The sequence below is a fragment of the Aulonocara sp. 'chitande type north' Nkhata Bay genome, linkage group LG19, assembly GCF_057382095.1.
Source record: "Aulonocara sp. 'chitande type north' Nkhata Bay isolate Kocher_YH1m ecotype deep benthic linkage group LG19, A_spYH_male_GT1.1, whole genome shotgun sequence".
Classification (NCBI taxonomy): domain Eukaryota; kingdom Metazoa; phylum Chordata; class Actinopteri; order Cichliformes; family Cichlidae; genus Aulonocara; species Aulonocara sp. 'chitande type north' Nkhata Bay.
In genome coordinates this window covers 6,231,633-6,245,408 of record NC_141362.1, presented here as the reverse complement: position 1 = coordinate 6,245,408, position 13,776 = coordinate 6,231,633, and the positions used below count along the sequence as shown (strand labels likewise).

The following is a 13,776-nucleotide window of genomic DNA, read 5'->3' as shown; positions in this document are numbered from 1 at the left end:
ACTATTAAGAAATCGGAAGAAAGAGCGTGCATAGCTGGATTTTCAAAGCATGGAGGCAAACAGTCTTTATTAGTTTCACAGAATGTGTTTCAAAATTATTTTCCCATAAACTTAAATCGTGCCGTTATAAGAACCTGGGAGTTCTTTGGAAAACATTTCCAGAATCAAGCAGCGCATGTCATGGTCCTGGGTCGTGTGACCCAGTGTGTTATGCTTAACCTATTTTGATGTTTATTGTTTGCTTAGGTTCTTTAAGGTAGTCCAGTCCTTTTTGTAATTATGTTACCCTTGCATTACGTCTCCCTTGCCCTTCGTGTGGTTATGTCTGTGTGTCTTGTACTGTCAAGTTCATGCTGTCAGTTATGTCACCTCCCCCTGTACTACGTCTCCCCGGTTCATGTCTCATGTTTCCTGTTTTACTTTGAAGGCCTGCATTCACTGTCTGTGTATTCAGCTCACTCCTCCTGTCCTGTCGTTAAGTTCATGTGTGTCAGCTGCGTTCCCATGTGTGGCCACTTCCCCTGATCATCCCTCATGTGTATTTAGTCTCTGTGTTTCTTACAGTCTGTGTCGCGTCGTCTGTGTTCCCACCCTCCGTGTTTCCATGCCTGGTCTGTTGTCTTCCAAGCCATAGCCTCACCATAGTTTGTTCCCAGTTTAGGTTTTTGTTTAGCCACGCCATCCCTGCTGTATTTGCACACCTTGTTTTCAGCCATAATAAAGGCTCGCCTTCTGTTAAAGCTCACTCCCGTCTGTTCACTTGTGTACGCACCTTGGTCCATTACACGCATTCTCCACTCGGTCCGTCACAGCGGAACGTGACAGCACATGTGTGATGTGTGCAATATATTTAACCCACAGAGAAAACTCCAAAAGACCGATTCCAAACCTGACCACGCAGCAGAAGTGCTTAAAGAGAAACACATGCCCTGTGGAGTACAGTCGAAACTTCTCATGATGGTTGGGGAGCTGCCAAACGGGCTGTTAGTATAAATAAAGTCACCACAGGCAGAAATCACCAGCACATGGTCAGCAGCGTCAGGCATTTTACAGCCAGGTGCTGAAATATGGAGACTTGACTGAGATGAAGCGTGCAATGATTATTGAATCATTTCTGCATTTCTTATTTTTTTTTCTGCGTTCTGTTTCTTCTGGTCCTCTGTTCAGGAGAAGAGCTCGAGCATATTCTTGGTTATTCTATGATTATTTCATATTAAAAAACATTTTTAATATGAAAGATGATGTGTATCTGAGGCTTTGGTGGCTGCCACCATTTTTTTGTTTTGAAATTCCTTCCTTTCCTCACCTCCTTCACTCGACTCCTCCTTTCCCACCCTGTCCTTCCTAAATTCATTTGTGCATTTCCTGTTGTTTATATCCCTCCGTTGCTCAATGCTCTCCATTTCCTTCAAGTGTTTCTAGCTCAGCGTGTTTGTCAGCATGCGTTCAGATTCACTGTGACAGCTGTCGTGTTACCTTAGGGCTCTGTCCTCTTTCTCACCGTTTCTCCTCCCTCCAAATGTCATTTGGCTGTTGCCAAGTGTCATAACAGCAAGTAATACGCATTTTTCTTTCTCCACGTATTCCTTTGAACTGTCATTACAGAGTATTTTTACCCTGGGTTAATGAGAAAGCTGATCGATTTGGACCCAACCCACTTTTTTTTCTCCTCTGATTTGTGAATGAAACAGAAAGTAAAACGTGATGGAGCTGAAGCATCCATTCTCCCTCATCAGAAATAATAGAGCAAGAAAAAGCTTTCATGAGCTGGCTGTGTATTCTGTTCCAGTCCCGCTGCTCCATCAGAGAAACACTCGGCCCTCTGTGCCTCCAGACACACTCATGATAACCTCTGTTAGCTGTGATCAGAGAGGAGCTCTGTTCTCCTGCTCAGACACAAAAACTGAGCTGTGGGCCTCACTGCTGCATCACCACAACTGACAGGCTCTTTAATATCCTTTCAAACTGAAACATTGACCCAGCTAAATCCTGTTTGACTCGTATGTGAGGACACGAGTGCAGGTTATTGGTCCCGGATCCACAAATCTGCTCCACACTCAGGCTTAACATGCATATAACAGGCTTATACATCTGTGTGGCTGCAAGTGTCTCTGGGATGTAATTTTGCCATCTGTTCCCCCTAACCATTGAATATGTAGCCATAGATGTCCAGATGACCTCCCTCCATTTCAAACGATGGTCATCTAGTCCAGAAAAGCAGTTCGTATCGAGTTTGTGTCATTGCTAAGCGCTGAGCTTAAAAGCTGAGTGTTCAAAGGAAGGATACTTTGGTTAACTAATAACAAGCTGCTAGCACATTTTGTTTTTTAGCGTTCTTTAACAGACGCCGAAACATGAACCATAGCCAGCTCCTCTGAAATACTCAAATAAATGCCTCTCAATGTCTTCTACCCATTTGTCACATAACATGTTACATATTTATTTTCATGCTTTGCAGTGCAGAAGTATGCTACATATAATTTGTATTTGAAGTGACTTACTAAAATGTTATTGCACGAATAGTCTTTTGTTAAAGCAAAAACACCAATACACCTTTTCAGGTTCATATATGTACACTGGTAATGTTGTGCTGACCCGAGACTGTGGGATTGATCTTGAGCAGCTTGCAATGATGACAGGTGAAGTATCCATTAGCAACGTCTGGCAGATGGGTACTAAGTAGGGCTGCACGATTAATCGTTAGAAAATCGCGATCTCGATTCATACTTATGTGCGATCTCATTTCCAAATGACAACGATTTAAAAAAAGAAAAGAAAAAAAAAAGACGACGACGTCCCGGCATTTTGATCCAGGATGTAATCTGCATGAAAACAAGCGCTCACTCTTCCTGCTCAACAAACGACAAGGGCGGAGCCTTATACCACGTGATACAGAAGCTGTGCCGTGTGATGCTAACATTAGCAGGGGAAAAACAACGGAGAGCACGTCAGGGATGACGAGAAAGTGACAGGAGAAAATCCGTCCCGGTCAACCACCCAAACATCAATAACGGGAACCTTATACAGCGCTTCCCTATACCCGTCGAACTCCCGCAGGCACAAAGAAATTACGGAGGCTATCACTTATCACCTGACCAAAGATATGGCTCCCAGCAACACTGTGCAAAACGAGGGATTTAGGAAAATGATCAACACCCTAGACAAACGCTACACAGTGCCGTCCCGCAACTATTTTTCTATTGTTGCACTACCTGTTCTATACACGCAGTGTCGAGCAACGGTGGAGACGGAATTTCAAGCAGTACAACATTTTGCGGCAACAACAAAACGTGAGACATTTGTTGTTTTATGTTTATTTATTGTTTTTATGTTCAGTCTCAACTGTTACGAAGTTGATGTGCAGTTAATAAGCGCAATAAATATTTATACTGGAAAAGAAAATCGTGAGAGAATCGTGATCTCAATTCTAAGCCAAAAAATCGTGATTCTCATTTTATGCGAAATCGTGTAGCCCTAGTACTAAGGTCAACTAATCTCAGGCGATTGAATCAACAACCAGTTCCACTTAAAAAAATAAAGTAATGACATTGACTGACAAATGACAGGGTGATAAATACAGGTTATCTAACCACAGTCTTACCTCAGCAATCAGTCGGTCGCTACTATACATTCCATACAGACGCTACCATGCAGTCCCTCTACCACTTTTTAAATTACAATATTCTAATAGGTTATAATGGATTTTTACTCCAGTGATGCCAGATACTGTTGTTGTTTTTGCTCGTAATCATGAACAGTTTCCCTTCCAGAAAAACAACAAGTTATGCTACACGTGAATAAATTTGAATGACATTACACTCGAGGGAACTAGATCAGAATATTATAATAAGATATTCAGACATGCATATTTAAATGACATTGCATTGTATATGGGGGTGCTTTGCTGTTTCCCTTTATTGTGTAGAAAAGATCAAATGGGAAGGATGTGATTTATACTTTTTAAGAACAGGGCTGGAGAACTGTGTTGGAAGTTTTCTGTGCAGAAAAATGTAATTTGATGCTACAACAGCAAGGAAAAGAACAAATGTGCTGAGCACAGTGACAAAGGGTTTAAGGAGAGTGCTTTAACTGTTTGTGAGGTCCTAAAGGGAGACTTTAGAGGACAGTGAGTTTGAACGTATTAACCAGAAGCTGCGTGTGGGTGGAGTTGTTTTGCTGTTTTCCTGTTTGTGATGCAGAGGATGAAACGAATGCTACAGAACAAGCTTCAGAAACAGAGTGACCTTGCGAATCTGCTGTTGAGCCTCTTTTCTCTCTCTCCCTCCCTCTCCCTGTAGATCACAGTATTGACTTTGTGGCGATGGATGTGGCGGTGAATGCCGTTGCTGGAGCGCTGAAGGCTTTCTTTGCTGACCTGCCCGATCCGCTGATCCCCTACAGCCTGCACCCAGAGCTGGTGGAGGCCGCAAGTAAGAATGAACACACACCCGAGTCATGAACTGCAATTTTGTAAGCCCTGATAGCAAAAACACCCAGACAGACACATTAAAAACTTGGTGCAACTTTTAAGTTAAAGGAATTGTTAAACACGTAGGAAATGATGTAATTATGTTAAACAGAGTCAAAACAGTGAATGGAGGGTTAGGTTCACTGGGCGGCAGCATGCTGGAATATTCCTTTACCCGCTTACAACTCAAATGTGATACATTAGAGTAAAATGACACCATAGCTTCAAAATAAACAAGAAGCACTATACCTACACCCCTAAAAAGTTTGATCAGCATTGCTTCAAACTTTTGAGTTATTGTGCTATTGCGAATAACATAAAGTCGTACCACGATAAAGGCACATGCATGCAGCTAAAAAATGAAGAAGTTAAGAGGAGACTGGAGAAACACCCTTTAACCATGTAATGAGTGTTGATGTTGCATAGTTTTCCCACCAGAGGCCTGCAGAATTAAATTGCCAAATATCAGTATCGGCCTTAACAGTCCTCAGTCCAATCAGTCAGGCTCTACTTTTAACCTCTTGTCTGCTGTAGCAGCTGGCCTTAATGCTGCAGAAGTTTAGTTGTTTCCACATGCTCAGAGCTTTGAGTCACATCATTCACTTTTAAGAGGCTTTTTCAGGCCTAGGATGCTGTCAGACATCCTGCGTATGTGTGTGTGTGTCGCTTGTGTGTCTATAATGCTGAAACCATCAGGCTGACTCCAGCAGATTAGCGAGCCAAAATTAAACACAAGGAGAACTGTAAAAAGTCTCATAGACTGACAGAAGAAGAAATCTGGAGGGTGGTGCTGGTTTTTCTTCTCTAGAAAATGACTCGTATAGAGCAGGAACCAGGGCTTCTGGTCAGCATCTCTCATGGGAAACTTCAGAATTTATATACAAATTAATGACCAGGAAAATAACTGATAGTTGGTAAAGGAATCATTTAAATCAGCTCTTCTTCTCTGACTTTCTCTTTCTATCTTTTTGCTCCTTACGTGACTAAGGTCTAGTTTGAGGTGCCTCTTTCCTGTCTGTTTCTTTAAACTTGGAGCAGTTAAACACGACAGTACGTTTCCATCAGGAGGGTAACCAACTTGTCGAGCAGGTTTGACACCAGTGTACTTATCCTGGAGCCTGAATCAGGCTTTTGTTGTTGCTGGTTTCAGGTCATGTTGAATAGATGTGATAACAGAGTGAATCAAGACACATGGAAAAGTTTCAAACATTGTAATCAGAGAAGGAAAAAAGAGACTGTGAACATAAACAATGGCATACAATACATATACCTGTAAATAAGCACTTAGCCTTTGCAGTTTTGCCTGGATCAGCTTCAAACTGCTGCACTAATTTCTCATGTAATGGAAACTGTGTTAGTTTTTCTAGTCAGTTCTAAAGTTGATTTTGGCTTTCTGCCTTTTCTGTTCAGCATATTTTTAATAATCCTTTTATTTATTTTCATTCCGTGAAACAACAATAACAACGACAATAGCTTCCTGTAGCAGCAGCAGGGTCTTTTCCCGATGGGGATCATCAAAGCTTCGCCTAAACACATGTGCACACTGAGCTTTATCGCCTTATTGAACCAAATACATTGTGAGATGCTGTCAGGCTGATATATATTTAATAAAAGCTGGAGTCGGTCGTTATATCGGTCCCGTGGTGTACTGTGTCGAGCTGTGACTGCATTCATTTAACGACCTTTAACCTCTTCCAGCCATTAGAGGGTCAAAGGCTCCCGTTGGCTCCTCGTTAGGATGATTGATGGCGTGCAGGATGAATAAATCTGTGCATTGGTACACGTTGGCCTTTACGTTTGTGTCTACAAATATAAATGGCGTCCTGCTGGTCCTGGAATGTCTGGAATATCCTGGAGAATATTCCAGATAGGACAGGCAGGGGTTTTGTTGAAGCGGCCTTGTTATGACAATCCAAAGGTAGAAGCTCTTATTTCACATCTGCTCTTTAAATATTTAATAAGTAAGTGGAGCGTTTCAGCTCCATTGAGCATTCGCCGGCAGGAAAGTGATGCTTTCCCTGGAGAGGCTGTGGAATACTGAAGAATTTAACAGACAAATTACCTTCTAGGAATATAGCAGGATCTTTCTTGTTACTTGGTAATGTTTTGTTTTTTGTTTTTTCCCCCGATCAAATTTAACATTTAACTAAACCAAATAAGGGTCTGATGCTAAATCTGATTACTTTTTTTTGTTTTTAAAGTCACACTTTCCCAGACTGTTCTCTTTTAACGACGCAGTCAAGAATCCAAAGATATGCATCATGTGGCGAACAAACACACTGTGTCTTTCCAATTAGGAATTTTGTGGGAAAGGGCAAAGAAGCGGGGCATCCTGAAGCCTAATGTTTAAGGCATACAGATGTTCTGTGTAGTTGTGTGTTCCAGCTGAGGACCTGTGCTATACGTCATCCCCTTTTCTCTTCCTCCCGTCTACCCAAATGATTTATCAACATTTCCTCCTGCTGTGCAGAAAGGGAAGTTCATTTGTATCCAGAGTTCTCAGGTTCTTCCTCTTTGGCATCCTATCAAAGAGTTTTTAGAAAATCACCATCATCCTAATGAAACATTTTTTCACAAGTCCCTTTAATTGCAGTTTAATTTACTCAATAATAATACACACTTTTGTCTGACACATTGTCAGAAAAACAGAAGATAAGCTTATTGCCTTACACTTTACGGTAATGATGCCTGATGATGAGTACAGTCGTACTCCAAAGACATGTTGTGATCCAAGGGAAGCCTTACAGCCTCACTAACATACACCCCTCAGGCTTCATACAGCACAGCCCTCGCAGTCTTATCAGTCTCTACACTGTCATACGTTCTCAACTGATTGGTCTTATACTTGGTTATATAATAGCAATAATAATTTGTCTCTGTTTCTTTGAATTGCCATTGTTAATGACATGTCTTTGCAGACGAATCAGTTTGGCAGCTCTGTGGCGTGAACTTATCAGGTATCAGACAAATTGCTGATATTTGATTTCCTAATAGCAAATGAATCCGTAGATGCTTGTGCAGCTAATCAGTCTACTGTGACTGATCTTTTCAACTTTGCTGAAGTCTGAAAGTCAAAAAATGAGGCGGAATCAGAAGAAGGAATTGATCGATACTGTGGAAAGCTCAAGAAATTCTTTCAAAAAGGAGGCTGTGGTTTGAAATCGCTTAAATTGCACATTGATCTAATAAATAACTGTGTGGTCCCTGCTGCATCTGATGATAAGCTTCTGTGACAGCTATGGTTAGTCATCAAACCTGTCTGGGTAATGAGACATAACATCTTGCAACAAATAATAGTTCAAGCAGGTGACAGTGAGGAATTATTGAACACATGGGAGGGAAACTGCTGCTGCCCAGTGTGTTTCTGCCCAGCTCTGTGCCTCAGTTATGATTACTGGGTCTTTAATCAAATGCTGTGTTTCTTTTTTGTCCCCCCTGAAATCTGAACAGTTGAGAACAAATGTTTGTTTTCCTAATCTGCAAAGGCTGATCTGTTTTGTCTTAACCAGTGCACAGTCAGACCTTATACAGGGAAGGCTACTTTTATTTCTGCCCACAAGGTTTAGTGTTGTTGTGTGTGTGGTTGCGTGTGTATTGTTTGTGCACAGCGTGGGAGCTGCTTTTGGCAGCGTTTCAGCCTTTTGTTTTCCATGGAGTATAATTTCCTTTCCCAAGAGAGACCGTGTGTAAAATGTAAAACGCTCTGTGTCTTTTCTCTCTCTGTGTGTGTGTGTGTGTGTGTGTGTGTGTGTGTGTGTGTGTGTGTGTGTGTGTGTGTGTGTGTGTGTGTGTGTGTGTGTTAGAAATCATGGACTACATGGAGCGTCTGCAGGCACTGCGGGAGATTGTGAAAAAGTTTCCTCCCGTCAACTACCAGGTCTTCAAATACATCATCACACACCTCAACAGGTAAAAATGAAAGGCAACACACACACACGTGTGCACAGAGTACATTCCCTCTTGTGTGTTTCTTTATCCATGTTTTTTTTTAAGTGAAATGCTTGCAGGCTTCAAAGTCAAAATGGCCGTATACCTGTGGTGACAGTGAACGCATCGCTTAAACTTGAAAAGAGCCGCTTGCAGATATCATTTTAACTTCCTTTGAGTTGAGACCACAGCTGTACTTTGTAACTGCTGCAGCGACTGAATGCTAATTATTTATTCGCAAATGTCTACATAGTTTGCAGATACAGAATGAGTATAAATCACTCTGAAACATCAAGCAAAGTCTGATTTTGTGCCAAATATCGATCATGACTGACAGGACATGGTCGGAGATGACATCTAGTGAACGGCAGCGCTACAGTTAATGGATAAAACACAGGAGTGAAATGTTTGTCTTCTTCTCTGGTTCTGTGTTAGTTTAGTTGACATCCAGGGATCATTACTTAATTTGTTAGCTTTCACTGATAGAGCAAGCAGCCCTGTTAATGTAGAGACAGCAGCAACATTTCTTTCAGAGCTTTGAGGTTCATTGGTCGTCATGCAAGAGGATTTTTGTATTTTTAGAGCTTCTTTACGGTTTGGTGTTTGTGGGCAAGACTTAAAAAAAAAATAGAAGCCAAAACACAAGTTTCAAAGGGTCAGAGTCATATGAGAGGACCTGAACACATTTGAATTAAACAGCAGTGTTATCCTGTGAGATAAGTAAAGAGGGAAAATGTCCGACATGAAATGAAATTCTAAACAACACCCATGACTAATATAAGAGGCGGACAAGGTGACCTAACATTAAGCGAGACATGAGATGAGAGACTATTACAGCCTGTAGCTGCAACACAGGGTGATGGTGAACAGACACAGACTGCCGAGCAGCTTTAAGAGGGACGGTTTTTCTACCAGGTGCTAAAATGAAGTCACTCTGAAGCTGGGCAACGGCATGCAAATCCCAAAAATTAAGTTGGGGAGGACACAAGTTGTGATGAATTGACAGTTTCTGCGACACAGATGGTTGAAAATTAAAAAAAGAGAAAATAAAGAACATGAAATTCACACAACATGAAGCAAAAGCTGCAAATAAGACATTAAACTAGGAATGCATCGATAAGTGCAGACATTCCTCATGCTGATCGATGTCGTCACTCCATCACAGAATGTGGCTTTTATCCATGTCTCCAGCACCGTTCGCTGCACAGCACTAGTAAACCAGCAAATAATATCTTGACGTTTAAAGGAACACTTCAGCTTAATGGAACAGCAGCTGTCAAAGTTTGAAACACACTAAGAAAGAAGTCGTTCTCTTAATAAGCACCGAGCTCCACTGACAAAAACAGTCCCTCAGAAAAGTGGGTTTTTGCATTCGATTCTGTTCACAGCTGTACATTTCTCTGCTCCTGTGCCATTCGGGGCTCCTGTCAGCTTGGGCGCACGCCTGCTGCCATTTGCTGAAGATAGCACACTGACAGTGAGCGTGTACCTCACGTAACCCCACTTCAAAGGAACCAGACTATCCCCTAAATGAGTGAAAAGCAGTGAATCGGCATAAATCATGTTAGAACGGTCTTACTAAATTTACTGAATATTGCAATAGCTCCTCACTAAGTAACTGAATACATTTAAATGTGATATAAGAGTCCCACATTGTTCCCACTTTATAGAGAATATAGCGAGGTATGTGTTAATATCATGGAGTGCTAAAATCCCAATGCATGGTTTTTGGTTCGTTTGCACACAGTAACCAAGCAGAGTATGACAACTTTAAGACAAACCGTTCTGCTTTTCCTTCTTTCCCGTCATCTATATGCTGTTTCAAACAAGCTCCACCCACTTATTGTTTAAACTTTCTGTTTATGAGCAGCAGTCAGTCGGAAGGAAGTTGGCTATTTAATTAATAAGGATTATTTTGAACTGTGAATCATGCTAAGCCACTCCAGAGTCCACGAATAAAAATATGGAGCCTGAAATGAACATCACGAGTCCACTTTAACTGACAAACCTTTATCTGCTTTCTTATGTTTTTAGCAGTTAAAGAATAAATAAAAAGTCAAGGTATTTTTCATTTCCTTACGTGCTGTCACCTTAGACCACCTGTTTTCTGGAGCTGTTGTTTCCAGTGTTGATTTAACTTTGAACCTTTTTATTTCCCCGCAGAGTGAGCCAGCATAGCAAAACAACCCTGATGACAGCCGACAATCTGTCCATCTGCTTCTGGCCCACGCTCATGCGGCCCGACTTCGAGAACAAGGACACGCTGTCGACCACCAAGCTGAACCAGGCCGTCATTGAGTCCTTCATTGTACAGAGCGACTACTTCTTCCACGGCGGCGAGGTGGCCGAGAGCTCCAGCAGCGAAGGGACACCGCCCCCGCACTGCCACAACATGGTGGAGGCCCTGCTGCCGCTGCAGCTGCCGCCCCCCCTGCAGCCACAGCAGATCCAGCACACCCTGCCCCCTGACCCGCTCATATAAGAGCCAGAGGAGCATGCTGGGAAGTGAAGTGGAGGGTGGTTGTTTGCCCGCGCTGCCAGCCGCTTACGGCCGACAATTGCAGGTCATCCTCTGCTCTACAAATAGCTGGCGGGCTCATAAAAATGGAAAATAAAACAACCTGGTTGCTGATTTTTGGGGGATTCATCAGCTGCTGTTTGTCATCGACTTGGAGGTGAATGAGCTTTGGGGGTTTAGAGGCGCATCGACCATTTGTTGGATCAAACCTAATCTGTGAGACCTGCTCATCCTGTGAGGAAAATCCTGGATTAGAGAATTACAATCGCACGTCACCTTTTGGAACTAATTTTTGTATCTGACTGCCCCCCTTCATGATACAGAAGCTGAAAACCGCGAATGAACCGCTTTGATTTGGCACATAGTGACAACACTAATCGTTCCACAGGGTCAGACACAGACTCTTGGGATCCCAGGACACACTCCTACCTTTAACCCAGACGGAATAGCACATTGGGGGCCAGAAGTCCCTATTAAGCACCGCCCTCCTCATCCCCGCTCCGAGATAAGAGAAAAGGGAAGTTGAATCCCTGCGACTGCAACTCAAATGTGAAATTATCTGATACGGACTGATTGGCGGACTCATTAGCTGACTTGACCGGCTACCTGACTAACACACATGCTGACTGTGAGGATTTCAGTCTTCCTGCAGGTTTCAGCACAGGAAAACATTTCTTCTTCTTTTGTTTGACCTTTGTTCATAAGAAGGAAGGAGGGATCAACAAGACACTAAAGGTCAAACACACTCATGGGCGCGAGATGAAGTCAAAGCCTTGTAGAAGAGCTTTTCAGTTTCGGTGAGGTGGCAGATGGGTGCGCTCTCACTTTTAAATCCTAAATAACAAAAAAAAGAGAGAAAAAAAACAAAGAACCCCCTTCCCGCTACATGAACTTTGACCCTCGTCAAGGACAGCACATGCACGATTTGTGTCAAAAGTCCACATGCCAATTTCATGTCTGTTTGCTTAGCTCTTTTTTTCTTTCCATTCTTTTCATTTTTTTTAAAACAAAAATATTTTTTGTAACGTCAGATATCGACCCAGCTTGTGTGTTTGTGTGTGATGATGCTGATGATGTGTGTGATGGTGTATCTGTGTGAACTGACCTGTGGTTTGTATCGCAGCCACTTTGTACCTTCCCATCATGGGGAAGGAGGGGATCCAGAAGGGAAAAAGGAACGGAGAATGTGGACTTTTGGATTTGTGATGCTCCATGTGAGCGAGTCGTCACACTAACTGTTCCTGAGTGTCTCCATAGAGCCTCGAACTGTTAATGCACCGCCTCTCAATCGGAAGGGACGGCAACCCCTCGACGATGGCACATGAATAAGGAAACCACTACGTTGCGATGCATTCTGGACCTGTTTGGTTCAAGGAGGCGTCTTCCATGTTGGGCTTACTTCCTAGAGGATGCTTTACATCTTTTCGTTTCCATTTTTTTTTCATTCTCCCGTTTCTGTTGGTTTGTTGAAATCAAAAGTTTGCATGTCTCTGTTTTTGCCACTTAGTGAAAAAAAAAAGAGCTTTAACGTTAAAAAAAAAGAAAGAAAGAAATGAAACTAAATGAGCTCCTGTTCAGATTTGCATTGTTTTATCTGAATCTCTTTGGGTTAACGGGAACGTTTCAGAAAACATTTTCGGGGTTTTTTTTGGCATTTGTTCTTTTTCCGCCGTGCAAGAAATCAACACTTAATATCATATTTTTGGTTATATAGTTTTCCCTAAATAGAGGAAAGAAGTATATATAAGTATATATAAATATATAAAAAAAATATCAGCAGCAGAAGTTGCTGATTTAGTGAACTACCACGGGGTACTGGACTATAATCTGTCAGAAGCTATAATCATATTTCTTTGTGGTTTGGGTGGTGTGTGAGTGTGAATGAGAGAGTGAGCGTGTGTGTTTACACAGGGGATGGGAGTGGGTTTGATAACAGATGGTTAGTTTTGAACTCCTCTTTGACCTGTCCAACACACACACAAATAAAAATCTCATTGCTTTCTTCGTCTGCGGCACACTGAGGGAGACGGAGGCACATAAATGAAGCCTCTCGTGCTGAACATAAAGCCCCGTAGAGGATATCTAACTCCTTATTTCTGGTCTTCTGTCCATCTGGATCCAAGTTCTCCTGTCTGCTGTGTAATAATCATTTTTAAGCTTTTCCATGAGCTGAAACGTACAAGTTGGTAACAATTTGGAATAAAATTCTCATGAAGCGAACAATTACATTTTAAAGGTATATATTGCACTTTTTGTAATTAAAATATGCCAATAAAATAATGCTATATACTACATAATAGTTACAGTATTTAATAAATAACTATTTTTGTAGTCGGGGGGACTAAATCTGAATGCATCCATTACTGTTGATGTGTTAGAAACAATAAAGAAAATAGCCACACTTTTAATCTGCACATGCCAGCAAAAGTCAGAAATATATGTGTGCAGGTCATTTCAATTTTTATAGAATATAGTTGTGTCTTATAAACAGTAAGTGAATATTAATTTGGTTTATTTGGAAATTTAATTGGCACCAAAAACAACATCTTTCCAGGTCGTGTCCTAAATCAGCCCCTAAAATGCTTCTGTATTCTGTAATTATAAAGTCTATATTAATGGTACTCTCAATTAGTTTATGTATTTATACGAAATAATATGTAAATATTTGTTTTGAGTGTGTTTAAAAAGCTAGCCAGATGTGTTATTTGTGGTCGCTGTCTGTGAGGATGACAGATACAGGTTCAAGGCAGGTTAAACTTCCTGCTAATGGTGCAGCACGTGGATTCAGATGGACAGAAACACATTTTAGGCAGCAGAAATGACCTCGGTTTAAAAGCAGCAGCCAAAAACTGTCAGTGAGCTT

At 41.7% G+C, this 13,776-nt stretch overlaps 1 protein-coding gene across 1 annotated transcript in view; it reads left to right on the top strand.

The window, feature by feature from the left end:
• Positions 1-12,892, top strand: part of arhgap5 (Rho GTPase activating protein 5) — a 64,197-nt gene extending 51,305 nt beyond the window's left edge. Inside the window, exons 5-7 of the mRNA XM_086273851.1 lie at positions 4,299-4,430; positions 8,272-8,377; positions 10,559-12,892. Coding sequence (XP_086129977.1) covers positions 4,299-4,430; positions 8,272-8,377; positions 10,559-10,877 — 557 coding nt within the window. The 3' untranslated portion in view covers positions 10,878-12,892. The remainder of the gene's footprint in view (positions 1-4,298; positions 4,431-8,271; positions 8,378-10,558) is intronic.
• Positions 12,893-13,776: the final 884 nt, after the last annotated feature.